Raw genomic sequence first — 22,883 nt, forward strand, 5'->3', positions numbered from 1 at the left:
AGTTGGATGCCATACCATAACTGTGCTATAGATTTAAATAAATCGGAAAAATATTGACCAAACCCTTAAATTTTAGTGTTGAAATTCATTAGTGTTAGGATAAAAAAATTTGTCCAGTGCCTAACTTAGGGTTTTTAGTAGTCGGCTACTTCTTATGAAGCAATTACTTAACGCTTTTAGTCGTCCTCCACACAGAAGCATCTTCCCTCGAACACACACGCAGAGAAGCGATCATGAAGCATCATACGTCTCCCCAGCAAAGAAACGCTGATCTCATGCACAGGGCCCTCTCCCCACTCCAATCTTTCTCCCCAACAAAGAGACACAGAAAGGTATCATCATCCATGAATTTGTGCTATTTTGCCTGAATGAATTTGTGCGCTCAGCGCACAAAATAATAGGATGTTTTGCTGCCGCCACACTCCACACACAGTAGTATGAGATGTGCGGCGTTACTTCTTGCTATTTTTCTTGAATGAATTTGTGCGCTCAGCGCACAAAATAATAGGATGTTTTGCTGCTGCCACACTCCACACACAGTATGAGATGTGCGGCGTTACCTCTTGCTATTTTTCTTGAATTAATTTGTGCGCTCAGCGCACAAAATAATAGGATGTTTTGCTGCCGAGCATTGACAAAATCATCACGATTTTGAGTTCGTTTCAAGCTTCGGGGGCGCTGCCCCGCCCCCCTTGGATCCCCCCGGCGGCAGAAATTTGGAGAGAGTAGTGTAAGAACATGCTATCTATATGGTGCTGTCTCAAACACATTGCATAGACTGTCTCTCTTACTACTGTCTATATTATGCAGACTTTGTGTATACAAGAAGCTCAAAAAACTCACATTTGATGTCTTCTTGGTTGAGAAACGGCTCACACAGTCGAGAGAGGAGACCAGCAAACATGTGCATCTAAAGAACAATAGCACAAAAAGAAAAACGTTTGTCCTTAAAAAAGTGTTGGATTGCGAAATATCACTTCTAAAGTTTATTAGTACTCAATATTGAATGCCTTCAGATTTGGGCTACCGAATCTTTATATATTTTCCAATAAATTTGAATGCCTTGAATTGATCACCTGAAAAGGGCTCCGTAAATATTTTCCAATGGAGATTTTTTTAAAATATTCAATACGGCTTTGAATGCCTTGGAATTTGGGCCAAAGCACTCCATATGATAATCTCAAAGATATTCTGTTCGTTATAATGAGTTGGCCGTTTTGTTGGATAGTGAATGTGCCACCTTTGTTTGATGATTGTGTTGCAGTACTGAATTTAATCTCTTTAGTGAATGTGCCACCTTTTCTTTAAGTTTGTGTCGTATTACTGAATTTGCTGTTAAAATAATCAATTAATTATACAATACGAGTACAATACTATTTGAAGATTTGTTCTTGTATTTTTGCATGGCTATCTGGTTTTCAAATGAGTTCGAGTCATTTCACTAGAGCATCTTGCTTGAAAGGTTCTTGTTGTGCAAAAATGGATGAGTTACCTCTTGCTAAGCGGAAAAAGAGTGTGCAGGTTGGCCCAGGTGAGAGCTCATCGAGACACACAAGGAGGCAAGCTGATTTTTCTAGCACTTTGGAGCAAGCCGCCTCCTCAAACCCTACTACTACAGAGCATGCGGTACATATCATAGATGACACTAACCTGGAGGTGGATATGGATAGGCAGCATCTACATAGTGATGAAAGAAATGAGGAGGATGGACAAAATGTAGTGGGGGCAATTGAGGAAAATAAAGGTGATCAAAATGAGGGTGAGAATACTCAAGGTGGTGATAATGAGGATGAAGGTGAGAATACTGAGGATACTGGGAGAGAGATAGAGGGGGAAGAGAACACACATCCACTAGAGGATCAAGAAGAAACAGTTGTCACAACCCAAACTGAAGGAAGCAAGCAGAAAAAAAATAAGGTTGATATTTTTGGGAAGATTCTAGAGACATCTACTCCACAAGCCTTTTTAGATAGGATAGGAGTCAAATTTAGGTCTCCACCTCCACGTGTTCCTCTCTGTAGGATGATCCAGACCGAGGCAATCCGAAAGGTTTCTCCCTCAACAGATAAATCTCTTACTCGAAGCTTCAAAAAACTAGGTGGGTACATTGAGAGCATGGGAGCTTTCACAGTATCAATTATGGACTTGGAAGGGGAGGAGACACCATTGACACAAGAGAGGGAGGAATCTTGGGATGAGCATTGGAGGACTGTGAATCAACAATTTGAGGAAACTCTTGCACTTGACCCCGAGTGGGGTCCGTACTTGAGCCGAAAAATGGTGCATATTCTTGATGGTAATAATCGACACAATGCTTGGATGGACTGCATTTCTACAGGTGAGTTCTCATTGGGATGTTATAGTTTCTTATGCTTCTTTGTCCTTCCTAATTTTGTGTTTTATTACAGGGTTTCAAGGGGATTTGTCCATGCATTGTTGTGTTCTCTGTAAATTTTATGTGTTCGAGCGGAGGGATGTGGGTGAGCTTTTGTTTTCATTGTCCAGGTTGAACAAGTAAGTTAATTTGTTATCAGAGTCTCCTTCTATGTCAAGTAAGTTGTTTGTACTCAAGAATATTAACATATTTCTTCTTTGTTTTGTAGGACGCATGATTATGCATTTGTGCCAACCACATTTGGTGATCGTCTATTTCAACTAAGAAGATTGGGAGAGTCCGACCTAACAACTCTCATGGCACATTTGGACAATGAGGACAAGCTATGGGTTGAGAGAGAGATGCAGAGTGCATCTGCTAGAGGAAGGCCTAGTTGGCTTCATTTACCAATCCAGATTATGACTTGGCTCTTGTTCAAGGATGAGATGGAGCAAAAAATTGATGAGGCATCAAATGGACCACTTGCCGAGTCTGCTAGGGAGAATGTGACTCGAAAGGTAGAAGTTCTCTACAGAGGAAAAACATCAAAATATGCAAGGATTGCTGATCCCTCCAACGGTGAGGCCTTTTGGTGTGCAGTGCTCTCCCTCCCATGGCACGCGTCAAGCAATCATGTGGCCACAGAGGAAAAGCTCAATATGATAGGTTCTGCTTGCATCAGAGACACAGATAATGCTCACATTGTCAAGCTATTGGACAACTCTCAGGCTACAGTGCAATCACTTGAGGGTATGCCAAATGATAAGACAAAGGTTAGGGAATGGCTGCACATGTACTCCTACTGGCTTCAGATCACGGAGCTGGGTTTGAGAATCCAAAATGATATTAAAAATGCCGATCGAGTCAGGTTGCCAGGTGAGAGCCGATTCACCTCTTTTGTTGTTCTATGCAGAAGAAAGTACTTCAAAAGGGCTTTCAAAGTGCACGAAGGAGGCATAAAATTTAGCCATGATATTGACCATCAACCAGGCCTACAAAGTGCTGCACGGCGAGTCGTTTATAGGTTTTCCTCCAACATAACCCAGATATTCCTTGTTAAAAAACATGCATGCTTCTTTCTGTGTGTTGTTTTATCATTTGTGCTTTGGCTTGCAGATGGTTGCTTTCTGAAATTGAGGAGCACCAATTGGATATTTTACCCCCTCTCGCTAGTGTGTGGCTTTGTGTTGACAATCAATCTTATATGTATGCCGATTTGAAGCTTGGAAGAGTAAGTGATTGAATTTGTCATTTTGAATCCATGATTGAGAAACATGTTCATATTGAGGGTGAGTTGTGTTTACCCATGTTTGTCATTGAACAGGCCATGTCAAGCATAGAGTCTCGTTTCTGCCCGTGGTGGTTGGACCTTGAAAGAAACCATGTGCCTGAGGAGGAGCTTGATCTGTATCGCCAACATAAGTCTATATTGGAGCTTCGTAGCCAGCAAATTGATCATAATGAGGCCACATCCACATCACATGCAACATCGATTGCATCGGCTTCTTTTCGTAAGTCATTGCCAGTGAATTTAGGGAGGGAAATAGTGAATCGTGCATTGGAGGTGAATCGAGCAATGGAAGCAAATAGGGAGCAGAGTCAACAACAGACATCCAATAGTAGTGCAGGCGGGATACAACTGACATCATAACCAAGACATTGCAAGCTCCAGGTATGTGAGCTTCCTACCTCATCTCTATCGTGATCCGATTGTTTTGACTTGAGACTATGTGTGTTAAATGTCAAAAACCTGTCTATAGGAACCATTTATGCCTTCAATGTCAGTATTGAGGACCTTGCAGCTACTTTTGTGAACATGGAGGATGCATCCTCATTGGGAAAGCAAGTGCTTGATGCCATGAATGTTATTTGCACAGTAGGGAATGTCAAGAGTAGAGGGTCCGATTACTGTGTGGAGTTGATATTTGCAGACTTCCCCTCAAATATCATCATTGGAGGTTGTGTTGCAAACAAGGTTCCATATTGGAATAAGATTGGGGATGGCATGTATGACTCTACTTTTAAAGTTGTTGATTCTTGTCTCTCGGATCGAGGCTTCTTTACATGCCTTTACACTATGGAAGAAGGAGTGACCATTGAGCAGGTTGCACAGAGCGTTGGGTTTGGCATTTATCATAGACAGGTTGTGAGGTGTACTCCACCTATTGGGAAGAAGATGGGGCAAATGATTACTACCCAGGTATTGGTGTTGTTCTCTTTGGGGCTGTCATTTGTGCAAATCTTCTTTGTCCCATTTAAGGTGAAAATGCATGAACAACCAATGTGTCTTTGCTTGTAGGTCACTTGTCTAATATTGGCTGTTTTTGTTCGCTCAACATCTCCTGCTACAAGCTTTGTGATGCATGGGGATCAACTAAGGGATTTGGCACTAGGTGATGATCTTGATGTAGGGCAAGATCTTATCTTTGACATGTATGTATGCATTCAAATCAAGATAGAATTTAAAATGATTTTCGGTGATCTTTATGGCATATGGTTAATGGTTTGTGTGCGTTTTCAAGAGTGCCATCGGAGGATCTGGTGAAGAGAAAGGGTAGACCATGGCGGGGCGGTTGTCAGAGAGGTCAGCGGCTTAGCAAATACATCGTCTCCGTCTTCAGTCGTCCTGGGGACACGATTTTGGATTTGTTTGCTGGCACTGGAACTCTTGGGCTAGTGGCAGCATTTATGGATCGCAATGTCATAATGTTAGACAAGGATGAGCAGATCTATGATCACCTGTTAGAACCATACTCAGCAAAGGTATGCATGTTGAAAAGATAAATATGTTAGTAGAGAATAATTTTGTATTGATAAAGCTTATTTTCTTTTCTTTGTGTCTCTTGCAGTTATGAGGATCACATGTCTACATCAGAATGCCATTAGAGATAGTCTTTTTTTAATTGAGACAATCATTTTTTTGGGACTATTGGAAGTAATGTTTTGATGGATGTTATGCTTCTGAATGTTTTTTACAATAGCATGTAGCTGATTGTTGGACAATTTTTATTTGGATTATAAAAATTTTAAATCCTATGGTTATGGTTTCTAAACAGTATTATATTGTTGTGTCAGTGGTATGGCTATTAAAATTGGTGTGCATCTTAATGGCTTGATTTCTATGCTCTCTGGTCGCTGTGGTTTCCATGTGGTTGCAAACAATAGTTTGTTTCTATTAGTAGCTCAATGACCAATTCAACGTCTTTTTAGCGAGCCAAGTAGTATGAGTTTTGTAGTGATTTTTTATATCCGCACCATTCATTTGAAAATGCTTTATTTGCAATAGTCATTTTTAAACTTTTTTAGTCTTCTTTGTTCTGTTCATTATAGAGTTGCACTATGGTTTCACTCTTCTCTTTAACATTACATGCTCGCTTAACATCATACCATGCCCCTACTTGCTCACTTTCACAAGGACTTTATTTCTACTCACTGCTCTGTGCTCACTGCTCTTGGCTCGCTAAATAGACGCACCCTGCATGCAAAAGAGCAAGTAATATGTGGCATCCAAATCATAAAAAATCTTCCACATACTTTCAATAAAAAAATGATTAGTAAAAGAACTCTAAGGGTTTTACAAGGTAAAATTTGAAACCACTTCATTAATTAATTGAATGGTAGGAGGAGCAGGCCTGAAACGTGAAGGATAACATCCTGATTAAGAAGGAAATATTAAATGACAGAATTAAGCTTTTCTTTTGAAGGATATATATATATTTTTTCCGTGTGTGCTCAAAACCAGAACCCTTGTGAACGAGCCTTCCGCCCTGGCAGCTGAATATTACAGCTTTCCTGACATGGAGTTTGTGACCTTTACCATCATCATAGATGACATTGTGCATCCAGACGGGCGCACCGTCATGGAGTCCCTCGGTGGCGGGGGTAAGCTCTGAAAAAGATTACACTATAAATGTCCCTCTATCAATGAGTTCGCTTGCCATCATGGTCAATAGTCCCATATGTATGTGTGATTTTTATTTTTTCTTTCAGAAAGGAGACTTCTATTAAATAAAATAAAATCATACAAAGGGAGATCGGATTGGTATTAAAACCATGTAGTGGAGAAGAAGAAAATACCATGGTTCGGAACAAATTTGCTGCACTTTGTAAACGTAGCAGCTCTAGAAGATGGGCTCAGATGGCGAAAAGAGTGTGAATGATGTCACTCCATATATTGCAAATACACCAGATGCCATAAAACCCTCGAAGGCCTCTAAGCATCTGTGCCATAAAACCTTCGAAGGCCTCTTAGAATCTGGAAGTCTAGATATGCTTCACCATGATACTAGCAATAATCTCCCAAGTGGTGTCAATACTCAGTGAAGGTGGTGTGTGTTTTGTGACTAGGGGATTTCATGAAGCAAACAACTTTGAGTTATGTCCCTACTTACAAGTATAACATGATTTTCAGCTTTGGGCTAGACTGAGTTAACCGTGCAATAGCACCCCAAGTAATATAGATAGCATCACTCCCTAATTCTATGTGCTCCTCTACACTCCCATAAGCAATGATACACTGTCTTGGATGGAGTTGGGCATGTAGGACAAGAGGGGTCCAAGCCAGAAATAGATCTCCATTGGTTGGTGGGTGTAGAAATAGCCAAAAGAAGTAGGATACCTAGCTCCTCCTATACGAGTGCTAGAGTCTTTGCTTTGAATGTGTAATGCCATATGTCTCCTAGTGAGGCCTAAGAGTGGGAACTCTTTGGGTCTATCTAAGCATGAGCAACCTGGTGTTACACTCAGTGTAAGTGAAGAAAGATATGCGCCTCGTGGGTAAGTTGCATCAGTCCATTCCCACTCACCAAGGTCTCAATGTAGATATCTGAAAGGGAATCCACCATGTAGCCATAGGCACTAGGAAGCATGAGTAACCATGACCGGGGAAGGGTCACTTTCTAGAGCGACCCACTACTCACTGGATGGATCAAAGATCGAGGTGTGATCACGTGTACATCACATATCTCCATCCGCCATCCAGACTGAATGGAATAGAAGGCGGTAGCCTCTTCCTCCTTTGGGAATCCCATGAAGACTAAATGGAATAGAAGGCAACAGCCTCTTCCTCCTTTGGTTTCGGGTATCCCATCACCTAAAGAGACACGCTTGCCCCAAAAAAAAAGACGCTTGTCCCATCACCTAAGGAGACACGCTTGTCCAAAAAGAAACCCCAACCACAAGTGATACTCATCCAAAAAGAAACCCCAACCACAAGTGATACTCATCCAAGAATGTATCAGTTATTCAATGGCTAGGTATAGCTGCATCAATTTGTGCAACTCTCTCCGAGAGGCCTCTGATTATCTATAAGACTTTTAAAGTTCTTTTAGTCAAGTACTGTCATTGCACATCTCTCCTAGCCTGGCGTATGCATATATCTTGCTCCAACTAGGGGTATGCTAATAATCTTTGATAAGGTAGTTTCACATAATAGGTTGCGAAACTAGTGGGAGGATGGATGCTGGTAATTTGCCTCAAAGAAAATAAAACGTGTGCTATTCCTCTAGTCACCACCACTCTGAGGGACACATGAAAGAACATGGCACATGAAATCCTTCCAAGCCTCAGTACCAAGAAGGAATGCTCTAACCACGAGCTTTCAAAGCAGAGCTTTGCACGAGACTTTTGTATCAATGATGTTTAATCCCCCTTTGTGCTTGGGAAGGATAATATTTTCCCAGACAACGTTGGCCCTGGTATTTGATGTGCATCAAGCCTTGACCATAAGAAGTTGCGGATCACCCTCTGCAACTGGCTAATGTATCCACGATCATAGCACCAACAAATACCAAACCATGGCAAGCAACACCCTCTCTGTCTCTGTGTCTCTGTCTCTCTCTCTCTCTCTCTCTCTCTCTCGTTTTCTACACAAGGGGAGATCCTCTTGTTAGGTGATTTTAATGGCCGGACCGGAAGTACCCGGATCAGCCTCTTCGGTTTTGAGCAAGATCATATCATTCTTTAGGACATGGACATAGATGACATGGGCTTCGAGAAGAGATCCAAGGATGGGGGAGCAATTATAGCATATAGCAGATTTTTCTTGGAGTTGGGGTAGTTCATGGGCTCATCATATAATGTGATGGAGAGGTGGTGGCCAGAGACAACGGAGAGGACGCCACACCAGCCATGGATGACATACCCATGGCCACAGCCTCATTGAGCCACACATTCTCAAGTGCCCGACCCCTTCCAGACCCCATTTTGGTGTGACTCTAAATTGGGCCACGACACTAGAGTGAGCCCAACGCTCCCTGGACCTCGTTAGCAACACAGACAACATCAGCCCCAACTTGGAAGACCTTGGAGAGGAACAGAGCCACCTTCGCACGCCCAGGGGATGTGTAGAGCCCTCTACAGGCTATAACCCCATGCTTGATATCCTTGATGGCTGTCATGTGCATCATAGATGCCATGGACATTTTCAGGGCTAAATCCAGAAGAGGCAGCCAGATAAAGAGTATGAACTAGGTAGAGTCAGGATGATGGAACACAGAGCACTTTTGGCAGTGTAGGTTGGAGCAAGGCATGGAAAAACTTGGAAGAGGCTGTCGTTCGCAAGACAAGGGGGTTGTCGGCTGTACAAGTGGAGTCGGCTGTACCTGGTAAAGGCGGCTGCAAGCGCTCAACATTTTAATGAATATTAATGCCAGTCGGCTGGTCCGACAGCAGTCGGCCAGCTCCTCCAATCATTCAAGAGACTATAAATAGCCTCAGATGCTCATTGTGTTAGCCATTCAACTCCTTTTTGAGTTGGGTCTAGGCATAGGACTAGAGTTAGGGTTTTCTACCTTTTCCAGAAAGCAGCCCATGGCTGCAAGGATTCAGGTACCTTTTTGTACCATATGAATATACTGAATTTCCAGCACATCTCTCTCTCTCTACTCTCTCTCTATATCTGCGTTTTGCATTAGATGTCTTCCAAGAGTGTTTAGGGCTGAAAGAAGACTCCCTAGAGCTTCCGCATGTTACATTGGTATGAGAGCATCAGGCTCAGCAAAGCTAGACACTGATTCAGTCCCATATGATGGTGTACAGGTCCAAGGTACAGGAAAGTACACGGATACGAAGCCCAAGGCAAGGAGCACAGAATCGGGAAGAACTCCCAGGAGGTTGGTTGGTGGTGTTCCACAGTGCCAAAGGGGATGGCAGTCCTGTGAGCGAGATAGGTTCCCGGGCAACGGTCCCAAGGGAGGTTTATCCTCCAAGGGTGGAGTGCCAGACTCATTTCACAGGAATGAAGACCAAGACGGTGTTCAGAGTCAGGGCAGGAATGGATTGTGGACTAGAGGAAAACAGATGCATAGATCTTCGTCAGAGACAGAGTGGTTTGAAGAACAGGCCGGGTTTTCAGAGAAAAAGGGTTGCCAGGGATGGATGATGACAGAGGGCCTTCGAGAAAAGATTGGGATGACGACAATCATCCAAGAGCAGGTTGGAATCCCGTCATCAAGTTTAGCAGAGGGGGATGTCATGTGCATCATAGATGCCATGACAGTTTCAAGGCTAAATCCAGAAGAGGCAGCCAGATAAAGAGTATGAACCAGGTAGAGTCAGGATGATGGAACACAGAGCACTTTTGGCGGCGTAGGTTGGAGCAAGGCATGGAAAAACTTGGAAGAGGCTATCGTCTGCAAGACAAGGGGGCTGTCGGCTGTACAAGTGGAGCCGGCTGTACTTGGTAAAGGCGGCTGCAAGCGCTCAACATTTTAATGAATATTAATGCCAGTCGGCTGGTCTGACAGCAGTCGGCCAGCTCCTCCAATCATTCAAGAGACTATAAATAGCCTCAGATGCTCATTGTGTTAGCCATTGAACTCCTTTTTGAGTTGGGTCTAGGCATAGAACTAGAGTTAGGGTTTTCTACCTTTTCCAGAAGGCAGCAGGATTCATGTACCTTTTTGTACCATATGAATATACTGAATTTCCAGCACATCTCTCTCTCTACTCTCTCTCTATATCTGCGTTTTGCATCAGATGTCTTCCAAGAGTGTTTAGGGCTGAAAGAAGACTCCCTAGAGCTTCCGCATGTTACATTGGTATCAGAGCATCAGGCTCAGCAAAGCTAAACACTGATTTAGTCCCATATGATGGTGTACAGGTCCAAGGTACAGGAAAGTACACGGATACGAAGCCCAAGGCAAGGAGCATAGAATCGGGAAGAACTCCCAGGAGGTTGGTTGGTGGTGTTCCACAGTGCCAAAGGGGATGGCAGTCCTGTGAGCGAGATAGGTTCCCGGGCAACGGTCCCAAGGGAGGTAGGTTTATCCTCCAAGGGTGGAGTGCCAGACTCATTTCACAGGAATGAAGACCAAGACGGTGTTCAGAGTCAGGGCAGGAATGGATTGTGGACTAGAGGAAAACAGATGCATAGATCTTCGTCAGAGACAGAGTGGTTTGAAGAACAGGCCGGGTTTTCAGAGAAAAAGGGTTGCTAGGGATGGATGATGACAGAGGGCCTTCGAGAAAAGATTGGGATGATGACAATCATCCAAGAGCAGGTTCGTCATCAAGTTTAGCAGAGGGGGATGTCATGTGCATCATAGATGCCATGGACATTTTCAGGGCTAAATCCAGAAGAGGCAGCCAGAGAAAGAGTATGAACCAGGTAGAGTCAGGATGATGGAACACAGAGCACTTTTGGCAGTGTAGGTTGGAGCAAGGCATGGAAAAACTTGGAAGAGACTGTCGTCTGCAAGACAAGGGGGCTGTTGGTTGTACAAGTGGAGTCGGCTGTACCTGGTAAAGGCGGCTGCAAGCGCTCAACATTTTAATGAATATTAATGCCAGTCGGCTGGTCCGACAGCAGTCGGCCAGCTCCTCCAATCATTCAAGAGACTATAAATAGCCTCAGATGCTCATTGTGTTAGCCATTCAACTCCTTTTTGAGTTGGGTCTAGGCATAGGACTAGAGTTAGGGTTTTCTACCTTTTCCAAAAAGCAGCCCATGGCTGCAAGGATTCATGTACCTTTTTGTACCATATGAATATACTGAATTTCCAGCACATCTCTCTCTCTACTCTCTCTCTATATTTGCGTTTTGCATCAGATGTCTTCCAAGAGTGTTTAGGGTTGAAAGAAGACTCCCCAGAGCTTCCGCATGTTACATGGCCCCCTCCTCCTATGGAGGGGGGGGTTAGCTTCATAGATTGTATGATGATGATGGTCCCATTTTGTATCGGTTGCATGTGTGGAAGCCTTGCTGTAGTGGTCCACAGTCCTAAGCTTGATTAAGAACAAGATGCTGATTAAACATGATTAAGATAGAGGAGATAGTAGAAGAGAGAGAGTTGGTGTCAATGTTTTCTTGTATTTATATCTTCAAAGGCTGTTGGTCTACCCCAAAGGGTGACCTCTGAATGATGAATGAATGTATGATTCAAATGATGGCTTAGACTTATATATATGCCGAGGTTGTTGGTTGGCCTCCTGAGATGCTATCGGGCAATTCTTGGACTAAATATTCCTAAAATGTTATCTTAAATGTTGCGCTTACTTTATTGCTTCCCACATTGTTGGCCTTCACACTAACGCTGGCCGCCTGCTTGCTTAGGTGCCCGTGATAGTTGCCGATTGCTATATGACCGATAAAGTTTCACAATGCGGAAGCAAAACATAGGAGAGGGGGAGAGAGGGAGAGGGAAAGAGACATCGGATAATGAACATCTTTATTATGTAGCAAGAGGCTTTTACGATGGCAATACTAGTTAGCAAATGGTGTAGAACATATGCTTGTGGATGAGTGTTGGATGAATAACAAGTGAGAAGGGAAGAGGACCTTCTATAGGGAGGCAAGGAACTAACCGATTGCCATTAAGGAGCTGGCCGATTGGCCCCATGTAGCTTGCCGACAGGAGTAAATTACCCCACGACTAGGCAAAACATGAGAAAAAATATGTGTCCAATAAAAGGTCCTGTTCTCAGATCAATGAGATGCACAATATTCTAACACCCCCTTTCCAGCTCATAGTGTGCAAAAGTCTAAAGAAGATAAGATGATGAAGATGCAACCATGGACACTCCAGTATTGTAGATACCGGATACACCTCGGAAAGAGCATGTGCCAACCTGACTTCTCGAAACAAAATGCCACCCTCAATAGCAAAGAAATCTGCTTGGCTCTAGGTATATAATTATGAGTCTATGGAAAACACCGCTCTCATCATCCCCCAACAGTAGACGGTGAACGCATCACATCTCAAAAGACCTCGAACAATGAACTTGGAGCATAACTATAGAAGCTGACTATCCAGGTCCTCCCTAGCTTTTGCAGCCTTGGGGACGCTAGAAGTATCAGAGTCACCATCCTGTATATGATCATTGTCCTTCTTTGAAAACTTGGTCTTGGCCTGGGCTTTACCGATGCTCTTACAATCCTTGGCCAAATGAACCTACTTTCCCCAAGAGTAGCAGCGACACCGTCCTGTCTTTTGCACCATAGAAAGTGCTTGATCTTGTCCACTAGGAGGAAACCTTACCTTCTCCATAGAAACAAGGACAGATTCCTTCTCCAAGAGGGAACCCATATCCACGGCAATAGCAAACCTCCACAAGCAAGTCTTTGTGCCACCGATGAGGGCAAAAGGACTAAAGGACCATATGTATTAGAGATCAAAGCAAAACAACACAGCATGAAATGGGTGAGTGAGTGTATATATGATGGTGAGAGAAAATATGTACAAGAGGTCCTTTGATGAGAGGTGACTCTGAGTAGAAGACCGGTGCAGAAGCAAAGACGATATCGGAGCTGAGGCACGGTCGGTGAACGAAGGTTCGTGTCGATGTGAGGCAAAGGCACTCCGAGGTGGTAGTGGGTAGTGGAAGGTGAAGTGATGCAGACTCTGGTGACAAGGGTGATGCGGTGATGAAGAGCAAAGAAGGCTACCATCCCGAGTGGTGCAGGCTCTGGTGATGAGGGTGCTGCAATACTTGAGTGGTGGTGAGGAGCAGAGAGGGCTGCTGTTCCGAGTGGTGTCAATGAAGATAAGCAGAGAGGGCTGCTGTCGTGATGATGTGAGATGGTGAGCAGAGAGGGCTGCTGTCTCGAGGAGAAGTGTAGAAAAAAAATGCAGATATGCTGTAGTAGAGAGTGGGATGCTGTCCCAAGATATGAACTGATGATAAAATGCTGATGTGCTGTACTGTAGCAGCAAAGAGTGGGCTGCTGTCCCAAGGTGGGAGCTGATGTAAAACGCTTAAGTGCTCTACTGTAGCATAGAGGGCTGCTGTCCCCAGGGTTTTGCTGAAGAAGGAAACGCTATACTGCAGAGAGTGGAGTGGGTTGCTGTCCCAAGGTAAGATCTGCAACAAAAGAAAACGTTGGAGCTGACCTGACAACGATGATGATATGCTGATGTAGAGTAGGTGCTGGCAACAGCAGCAGATGGTGGTATATGATGTGGTGAATGATGACTGATCAAGTTATGTGTATATATATGAGGTAGGCTGCTGGTCGGCCCAGTAAAGGGGCTGTCAACCAACACATGACCTAAAAACCCAAAAATCCAATAAAATCCCCTTTTTAGGGTTGGGAAAAATGCCATTTTTACACACCCCCTTTCAGGCCAAAAAGGGGACCATGAGAGAAGATGAGAGAAAATGAAGGATACCAGGGTCCCATAAGATCAGAGAGGGAGATGATGGCAAAGGTGGTGAAGATGAGTAGATGTACATGGGTTGATCGTCTCCCAATGTAAGATCTTGAATGGGGCTCTCCATTGAGTGAGAAGTCCCATCCACCGTGGTCCAGATCAGAGTAAGGAGAAACAACTTCTAGTGAGAAAATTTGGTCCTCCGAGAGTGCGGGTGGACGATCCATGCTGTGTGCTCTCGAGGTCTTCAATCCCTTTGCTCACGATAGCTTTGATACCATGTGAGTGCAAAAGGACGAAAGGACCAGATGTACGAGAGATCAAAGCAAAACAACACAGCATGAAATGGGTGAGTGAGTGTATATATGATGGTGAGACAAGAGGCCCTCTAATGAGAGGTGACTTTGAGTAGAAGACCGGTGCAGAAGCAAAGACGATGTCGGAGCTGAAGCACAGTCGGCGGTGACGAACGCCGTTGATGTGAGGCAAAGACACTCCGAGGTAGTAGTGGGCAGCGGAAGGTGAAGTGGTGCAGACTCTGGTGACAAGGGTGCTGCGGTATCTGAGTGGTGATGAATAGCAGAGGGGGTTGCTGTCCTGAGTGGTGCAAGCTCTGGTGACGAGGGTGCTGCAATACCTGAGTGGTGCAGGCTTTGAAGGAGAAAGCACAGGCAGAAGCATAAACAGTAAACATATGAGAGAGTGCAAAGGAGATTGAGAGAGTTGGACATGATCACCTTTTATAACAGCAGTAAAGCGTTACAATGGCAATGGCCAGCAACTGAATGTTGAACTACGTGCAAGGGAAGTGGATGAATGAGTGAATAATGGGGAACTCCTTATATAGTGCCGGAGGGAACTGGCCGACTGCCTCTAGGACTGGCCGACTTGCCCTGGACAAATAATTAGGAGAAAATCTAGTAAAATGCTAGATAAATAGTAAAGCCCAAAAACACTGAGATGCACAATTCTAACACCCCCTTTGCAACTCATAGTGTGCAAGAGTCAGAAGAAGATAAGTCGATGAAGATGCAACCAAGGATCCTCCAGCACTGTGAATATTGGAATCACCTTGGAGAGAGCACCCACCAACCTGTTTCCTCGAAACAAGATGCCACCATGAACAGCAAGGAACTTTGCTTGGCCACGAATTCCCACACAAGTGTGCAGTGAACTCCAAGAGTAGATGATGAGCTGCTGGACATGTTGCGCACATAATCCCCAATAGTGGACGGAACACATCACGTCCCAAAAGCCTCGAACAATGAACTTGGAACAGATCCAATTCATAATCGCTGTTGTACCAGAGATAACCATGTCCTGCCAGATGTCTAATGCTTGGAACTCCGAATCATGGTCCCCATGCACGAGTAGGTGGAGCTGTAATCAGCCCCCTCTTCCGCCCACACGCCTCTTCTAGCTGGAAGCACAAGGGGGGAAACTGCATGTGTACTAGAGAAGCACACCATCTGGGGTCTCCTGAGCCGGAAGTGCCTTGGGAGCCCTAGAGGTGGTACTAGAATCTGTATCACTATCCTGTGTCGTGTCTTTCCTTTTTCTCTGAGATGAAGCCTTGCCCTTGGTCTTGTCCTTCTTCTTGGACAGACAATCCTTGGACAGATGCTCTCTTTTTCGGCAAGAGAAGCAACGACTCCGACCTTTCTTTTAAACTGAGGAAAGTGCCTGGTCAGAACTGTTGACTGACACCTTCAACTTACCCTGTGAGATGAGAACGGACTCCTCCTCCAAAAGTAGGGAGCTAAGATCATCAAAATCCAACTGAGTGGATGTGACTTGGCACCGCAAAGATCGAGAAATCACATCATAGTTTGGAGGAAGCTTGGTGAGGATAAGAGCAGCCAGCTGATGAGAAGAGGACAAAGCAGCACCCATAGCCAGTAACTGGTCATAGATAACTTTGACCTTCATGAGAAAAGACTGCATTGAATTGCCTTCAGGAAATAACAAGCCGTAGAGCTGGGTAACTGCCCTCATCAATGAATCTCGAGCAAAGAGATTCTCCAATTTTGACCATACCTGATGAGCACTGGTGAGAGTTTGCACTGTCGGTGGACCTCCGCGGTGATGGTCCGCACAAGCACAGAATGCGCCTTCGAGTCCCGATTCTCCCAGTCTTGTAATTCCACAACAAATTCATCCTCCTGATCTTGAGTCCACCTCCTAGAGTTTTGAGGGCGCTCGGGCTTCCTTTCAGTGCCCTGAACAATGTCCCACAAACCCTTGTGGATGAACTAGATCCGCATCTGAAGCTTCCAATGAGCATAGTTGGGTCCTTTCAACTTGTCATCCTTGTTCGTACAGGGGGGAGCCATATCCACAGCAACAAAGAACAAATCTCAGCTCTCAAACGCTTCTCTCAAGTGCTTTCCAACGAAGTGAGGCACCAGGAACAATCAGCCCCCTCTCAAACCGTAGAGAGGAGGCGGCGGGACAGCGGCAAAACAGTCCAAGATCCACCGAGAACATCCTACCGGAAGGGCAGGGACTCGTGGAGGAAGAAGACAGTGTAGAGCCACTTGTTTGGCAGCACCACACACCACCAACAGATGCTGTAGAAGAAAACGCAGCTAGAACACTTCAAAAAACTGCCTCTGAAGAGCAAAACACAGCCTGTAGGGCTGGCCGACAACAACCAGAAGAGGGTTGGACTAGAAACGCAGCAAGGTATTGAAATGCAGCTCCTGTATGGGACTGATTTGCAGCCGAAGAAGTGATGGAAGCAAAACGCACAGCAAAGTGGGCAGATTTGCAGAGTTTGGAGCAGCCTAGACCTAAGCGTATGATACCATGAAGGAGAAAGCACAGGCGGAAGCATAAACAGTAAACATATGAGAGTGCAAAGGAGATTGAGAGAGTTGGACACGATCACCTTTTGTAACAACAGTAAAGCTTTACAATGGCAATGGCCAGCAAGCAACTGAATGTTGAACTATGTGCAAGGGAAGTGGATGAATGAGTAAATAATGGGGAACTCCTTATATAGTGCAAGAGGGAACTAGCCGACTGCCTCGAGGGCTGGCCGACTGGCCCTGGACAAATAGTTAGGAGAAATCCAGTAAAATACCAGATAAATAGTAAGGCCCCAAAACACTGAGATGCACATTTCTAACAAGCTTTGGTGATGAGGGTGCTGCAATACCTGAGTAGCGGTGAGGAGCAGAGAGGGTTGCTGTCCTAAGTGGTGTCGATGAAGATAAGCAGAGAGGGCTTCCGTCTTGATGATGTGAGATGGTGAGCAGAGAGGGCTGCTATCCCAAGAACTGTAGAAGAAAAACGCAGATATGCTGTAGCAAAGAGTGGGGTGCTGTACCAAGATATGAACTGATGATAAAACACTGATGTGCTGTACTGTAGCAGAGCGTGGGCTGCTGTCCGAAGGTGTGAGCTGATGTAAAACACTGAAGTGCTCTACTGTAGCAGAGAGGGCTGCTGTCCCATGATATGAGCTGATGTAAAACGCTGAAGTGCTCTACTGTAGCAGAGAGGGCTGCTGTCCCATGATATGAGTTGATGTAAATCCGTGAAGTGCAGAGAGTGGGCTGCTGTCCCAAGGTAAGATCTGCAACAGAAGAAAACGTTGGAGCTGACCTGACAACGATGATGATATGCTGATGTAGAGCAGGTGCCGGCAGCAGCAGCAGATGGTGGTATATGATGTGGTGAATGATGACTGATGAAGCCATGTGTAAATATATGAGGTAGGCTGCTGGTCGGCCCAGTAAAGGGGCTGTCGGCCAGCAGCACAAGACCAAAAAACCCAAAAATAACCAAAAAATCCAGTAAAATCCCCTTTTTAGGGCTGGGAAAAATGCCATTTTCACACACCACCAATCTCCAAAACTTCTCGAGCAGCAGGAACCACAAGGACCAATCAGCCCCCTTAGAAAACTGAGATAGACAGCGGCTGGACAGCAGCAAAACAGTCCACAGAAATCCTCCGAGAAACACCCGCCGTGAGGGGCTGGGGAAGAAGATGAACGGCAAGAGCCACTTGTCAGGCTGCACCACAAGCTAGAAACATACCTCCGGTTGCAATCCAAAATGTAAAAACAGCTCCCCTGATCACCAACGAAGCCCCCCTCTAGTTTGCACCTTGAACTCCGTGAGGGTACTGACTTGGCTCTGTCTATGGTTGTTTGCTCTTCCTTGACAAGATCTTCCACTTCTTCCATAGAAGGGGGCTAAATGGCTGGCTGTTCCACATGTTCTACATGAGGATTTTCTTGTGTAGGGGCTGGCTGATCTGAATCCCCCCTAATTGCAATGGGTTATTAATAGTCCATCAAACATGTCCAATATGTCACATCATTGCTTTTATACAAGCTGTACATGGGCTGGTCTGAATTTTCAGCAAATACCACATCTCTACTGACAAAAATCCTTCGTGTTGTTGGATTATAAAGACGGTATCCTTTGCTGTCATTGCTATAGGCTACAAAAATGCATTTGATTGCTTTGTCATCTAGTTTTGTTCGGAGTTGTTCTGGCACATGTGCATATGCTAAACACCCAAATGTACGCATATAATCCACTGTTGGCTTTCGGCTATACCAAGCCTCAAATGGTGTTATGGTTTTCAAAGCTTTTGTTGGCCAACACATGAGTTGCACACATTATAGCTTCCATCCAAAAATTGTGAGGCAACTTTTGTGCTTTCACCATGTGGGTCTTTTACCAAACACTTCCCATCTTCAAATTCAACCTTTAAACCTTGGTCGTTTATGGCTGAGACGGAGAGCAGATTTTTCTTTATCCCTGGAACATACAATACATTTTTCATACATATATTGGCACCATTTGCTGCAATAAGTATGACATTGCCAATTTCCTTTACTGGATATGTGGTATGATCTGCACATGATACAGTGCGGCCATTTGAAGCATAAACCAAGTGCTGAAATACATCTTTGCATGAAGTGATGTGGCTCGAAGCACCACTATCAAAATACCATGATACATCCTGTCTGTCAGATGCAATGCAAGACATATCATTGTCTGAAGTACTTGGTGTGTCACTAGTGCATGTGACCAAAACAGTGTACTCTTCCTGAATTACATTAGCTGATTGTTGTGCTTTGTCATCAGAAGAGTCTGCTACTGCATTGCCTGCTTCTTTGCTTTTCTCTTTTGCAATCCGCTTTCTACACTCACTGATGTAGTGTCCAAGCTTATGGCAGTAGTGACATTTGCCCTTCTTTTTGGGCTTGTTTGCATCCCCTTTGTCAATTTTTTCACCACCAGAAGAGGGCTGTCCATGACCAGCCTTGCTAGACTGTTGTCCCCCATGCATAAAGCTCTTTGCTTTACCCTTATCCTTGGCTGTAAATGCCTTGTCTCCACCACGGTTGCTCAATGAGTTTGCTCTTGTTTGCTCTTCCTGCAAGAGTAAACCCACTAGCTCTTCAAAAGTGACGGGATCACGACCTCCTCTCATAGAGAGGTTGAGAGAGGTGTGAAAGCCCAAGTAGGAAGGTGGTAAAGAATGAAGAGTGTTGGTGACCAGCTGTCTGTCTGGGATAACCTCATCAATGTTGAGCAATTGTTCCTGCAAATCTTTTACTTTGGTGAGATGATCATCCATAGAAAGAAGATCGAATTGCCTCTTCAAGTAGGCAACTCTTACCTCGTTGTGTACATGATACATTGCTTCCAATGTGTCCCATGCAAGCTTCGATGTCTTGCAAGAACGAATGTGCGGAATAATAGTCCTTTTCACTGAAAGGGCTATCAATGACATGGCCTGTGAGTCCCATCTCTTATGCTCTTGTGTGGGAGCAGGTTCTACCTCAGGAGCTCTTTGAGCCCCACCCCTTTGAGGCGTGGCTGGCTGGCTGGCTGGCTGGCTGTATGTTAAGTGGGCATGTGTCATCACCACACACGATGCCCCAAAGCCCTTTGGCTACCAGCAAATTACGGATCATGAAACTCTAGAGGGAGTAGTTAGATCCATCCAACTTGTCCTCTTGGGTGAGCACACCAAATACATCTGTAGCATTTTGAGCCATGTCAACAAAATATACCTGCTAGCAAACCAAGCACCAATGTGCACTGCCAGGCAACCAAATGTCTTGTGCAAATGTTTGCCTGCAAATTGAAGCAAGTGTAAACCGGCACCAAATTGTCCAATTACACACAATGTGTATACATATGCGACAAATCACAGCTGTAATGCCCAATTACATGCTCCAATCTGAAAAGCCCCAATTTTTATGCACTCCAATCGCTTCAAGTGCAGTTAATTGTCCAATTTTCACAGAAGCCCCAAAATTTTGCAACTGTTAGAGGCTCAATTTGCTGACTTTGACCTCAATTTGGAAAACCCCCAAATTCCAACCCAAAGAGCATGAATGGCACCACCTGCAATTTTTCTAGCAAAGGGGAATTTTTGGCAAACCCCTAGAAATTTCTGAATCTGACCTGCCTTGAAATGGCTGCAAATTTTTATTTTTATTTTTATTTTTTTTTCTTCTTAAATTCCAAAGATCAGAGTACCTGGCAGGGTCAGACGTGGCAGGAGGTACAGATGGCCATGTGCAAGTATTGAAGATAGCAGGCAGCAGGTACAAGCGGGCACAACCTTGGCAAGCGACGGGAGCTTGTACGGGGGACAGGTGAGCGGGCGGGTTGCAGGTACAATGGTGGCTGGTGCAGGTACGGGGGACAGGTGAGTCGGCGAGGTGTAGGTACAGTGGTGGGCGAAGCGACGGCCACGGTTAGACAGAGCCGGCGAGACGGGCGTGTGGATCTCTAGCCGCCGCCGGGACCGTGCTGACGGGGTGGCCAGTAACGCAGGGCGCGGAGCAGGCCGTGATGGAGGGCTCGAACAGGGCGCCGCCGGCGGAGGCGGTTCGGTGGCCAGTAACGCGGCCGACTGGGTGGGAGGTGCCGCCTGCGAGCTGAGCGGCGGCGGTCCTCTGCACACTACTGCCGTCGGTTTTGGGCGGCTGGGCTGGGCGGAAAGGGCCGACCGATAGGCTTGCACAGAGGCGATGAAGCTGGCCATTGGAATTTCACAGTCGACGGAAATTCGTAGGAAACTGCAGAGATAGAATTTCGAGATTCTGAGAACCTCCAGTGCTCTGATACCAATTGTTGGTGTTGGACTCCACACAAACTTTTTTTTTTTTTGTAATATCCAGTGCAGTATATTTATATGCTCATAAATTTACAAGATGGGAAGTCTCCGAAGCGGAGAGTATCCCAAATGTCAGAAACACAAAGAGAAAAGCTCTAAACAAGAAGCATCCATATCACCCTCATGGCAGGCATCATATAAGGATTGCCGCAATGAGGCCCTGAAGGATTCATATGACTGGTGATTCTGCCGACCCAAGTATGCCAAATTATGCTCACTCCAGATTGTCCAAAGAGCCCAATATCTCACCCAAGAGAGAAATAGTGAGTATTGGGACAAGGACCGCATATATCTGCCAAAAAAGCCAGAAATGTTTCCCAAAATTGTGACTAGGGAAACGGAGCTGAAGAAAATCTGAAATTCTCCTGAGGAGGATCCTAGAACAAGGGCAGTGCCAGAGCAGATGAAGAACAGTCTCTGAGGGAGCCTGACATCTGTGGAAGGTGCAATGTGACGTTTAGCAACAATGTACCTGTCAAACATCTCCAAAGAAAAAGTCTTTGTTTCAATGGCATTTTACACTTCCACAACATCCGGAGATTCTTTCTCCACCATGAGAGGGGCTTCCTTATATGCCATAGAGAATTAGCATGTTGATGAATCCATGGGGCAGGCTGAAGAAGCCTGTAGGCTTTGATGGAGGTTAAGGCAGGAAGGGGAATAGGATGAATGCATGTAGCAGATGGTTGCAATTGCCAATCCAGAAGCCTGTCCACGGGTGGAATAGGTAAAAAGGGATGCAATAAATCAGCAATTTTCTTCCATATCAACCTATGGTGCATTCCCAATGCATAGGAAGCAGTGGCCTGGGGAAAGGATAAGACATATCCCCGATCATCTACCACATCATGTACGCACCTAATTCCCAATTTCATAAGATTCCTGTAAAGCCAGTGGAGTGTCAAAGATGGCACTCCAATGAATACTCATATCCCCGATCATCTACCACATCATGTATGCCCGAACAGGTTCCTGTAAAGCCAGTGGAGTGTCAAAGATGGCACTCCAATGAATACTTTCTTTCCTCATCGAGTTTGTCTCCAAGCAATTATCAGGAGCCCATTTGACCTTAGAGAGAACTTGTTTCCAGTCAAGTATGAGGGCAGTAGAGAAAGGACAACCAAGTATCCTCCCTACAAATCTCCCAATCACAACCTCCCAATGATCCGTAATCCAATGACCATAAGCAGAAGTCCTCATGTTGACACACATGGATGCTAACATACAAGTCCATGGCTGCTGTTGACGGAAAAAAGTATGCAACATTGTAGCCTTCCTTGCAAGTTTATATTGAGGACATTAAGTCCACCATGCATCCTTGGGGAGCACACCATTTCCATCTTCATCAGTCTCAATGCTTTCACAGCAGTTTTTGTCTTCCATAATATCTCCATAGCTTGAGACATAAAAGCTGAAATATCCCTGGAGGACCAATGCAGCAAGGGCAAATAGAACTGGACATAAGACATCACAATGGATTGTACTATTCTGAGCCTGACATGAAGAGGCCAAGTAGAAATCTTCCAATATTCCAGTTTATGTTGAAGTCTTTGGACTCTCACACACTTTTTTTTTTTTTTTTTTGGTGGAATCATAAGTATATTAGATTTACAAGATGACTATCCAAAGTAGATAGTCTCAAAGTACATCAACTGAAGATGTCAATATAAGACAAATATACATCATGATCTATTTGGTCAACCTGCATGCAATCGAAGAAAGATTGATGCAGGGAGTACCGAAAGAAAGAAAAAGCAGAAAA

General features: G+C 44.8%; 2 protein-coding genes across 6 annotated transcripts in view; both read left to right on the forward strand.

Annotated features, from left to right (window-relative positions):
- Positions 1–2,050: 2,050 nt before the first annotated feature.
- On the forward strand, positions 2,051–2,675 carry LOC147626622 (uncharacterized). Its single transcript, XM_086816967.1, has 2 exons — positions 2,051–2,338; positions 2,409–2,675. The coding sequence occupies exons 1-2, from the start codon at positions 2,116–2,118 to the stop codon at positions 2,516–2,518; spliced, it is 333 nt and encodes a 110-aa protein (XP_086673093.1). The 5' UTR covers positions 2,051–2,115; the 3' UTR covers positions 2,519–2,675.
- Positions 2,676–6,028: 3,353 nt separating this feature from the next.
- Positions 6,029–22,883, forward strand: part of LOC147626623 (uncharacterized protein C16C9.01c-like) — a 129,943-nt gene continuing 113,088 nt past the window's right edge. Inside the window, exon 1 of one of the 5 annotated variants that reach the window (XM_086816679.1) lies at positions 6,029–6,256. In XM_086816679.1, the coding sequence (XP_086672805.1) occupies positions 6,172–6,256 (85 nt within the window). In that variant the 5' untranslated portion in view covers positions 6,029–6,171. The remainder of the gene's footprint in view (positions 6,257–22,883) is intronic. The other 4 variants (XM_086816682.1, XM_086816681.1, XM_086816678.1 and 1 more) reach the window with 4 other exon arrangements.

Source organism: Cibotium barometz, chromosome 22 (assembly GCF_041138505.1).
Source record: "Cibotium barometz isolate CiBa-2024 chromosome 22, ASM4113850v1, whole genome shotgun sequence".
NCBI classification, from domain to species: Eukaryota; Viridiplantae; Streptophyta; class Polypodiopsida; order Cyatheales; family Cibotiaceae; genus Cibotium; species Cibotium barometz.

Coding starts and splice junctions, on each gene's coding strand:
- LOC147626622 (XM_086816967.1), top strand. CDS start 2,116: ATGGGAGCTTTCACAGTATCAATTATGGACTTGGAAGGGGAGGAGACA. Junction 2,339..2,408: donor GATGGACTGCATTTCTACAG/GTGAGTTCTCAT, acceptor GTTTTATTACAG/GGTTTCAAGGGGATTTGTCC.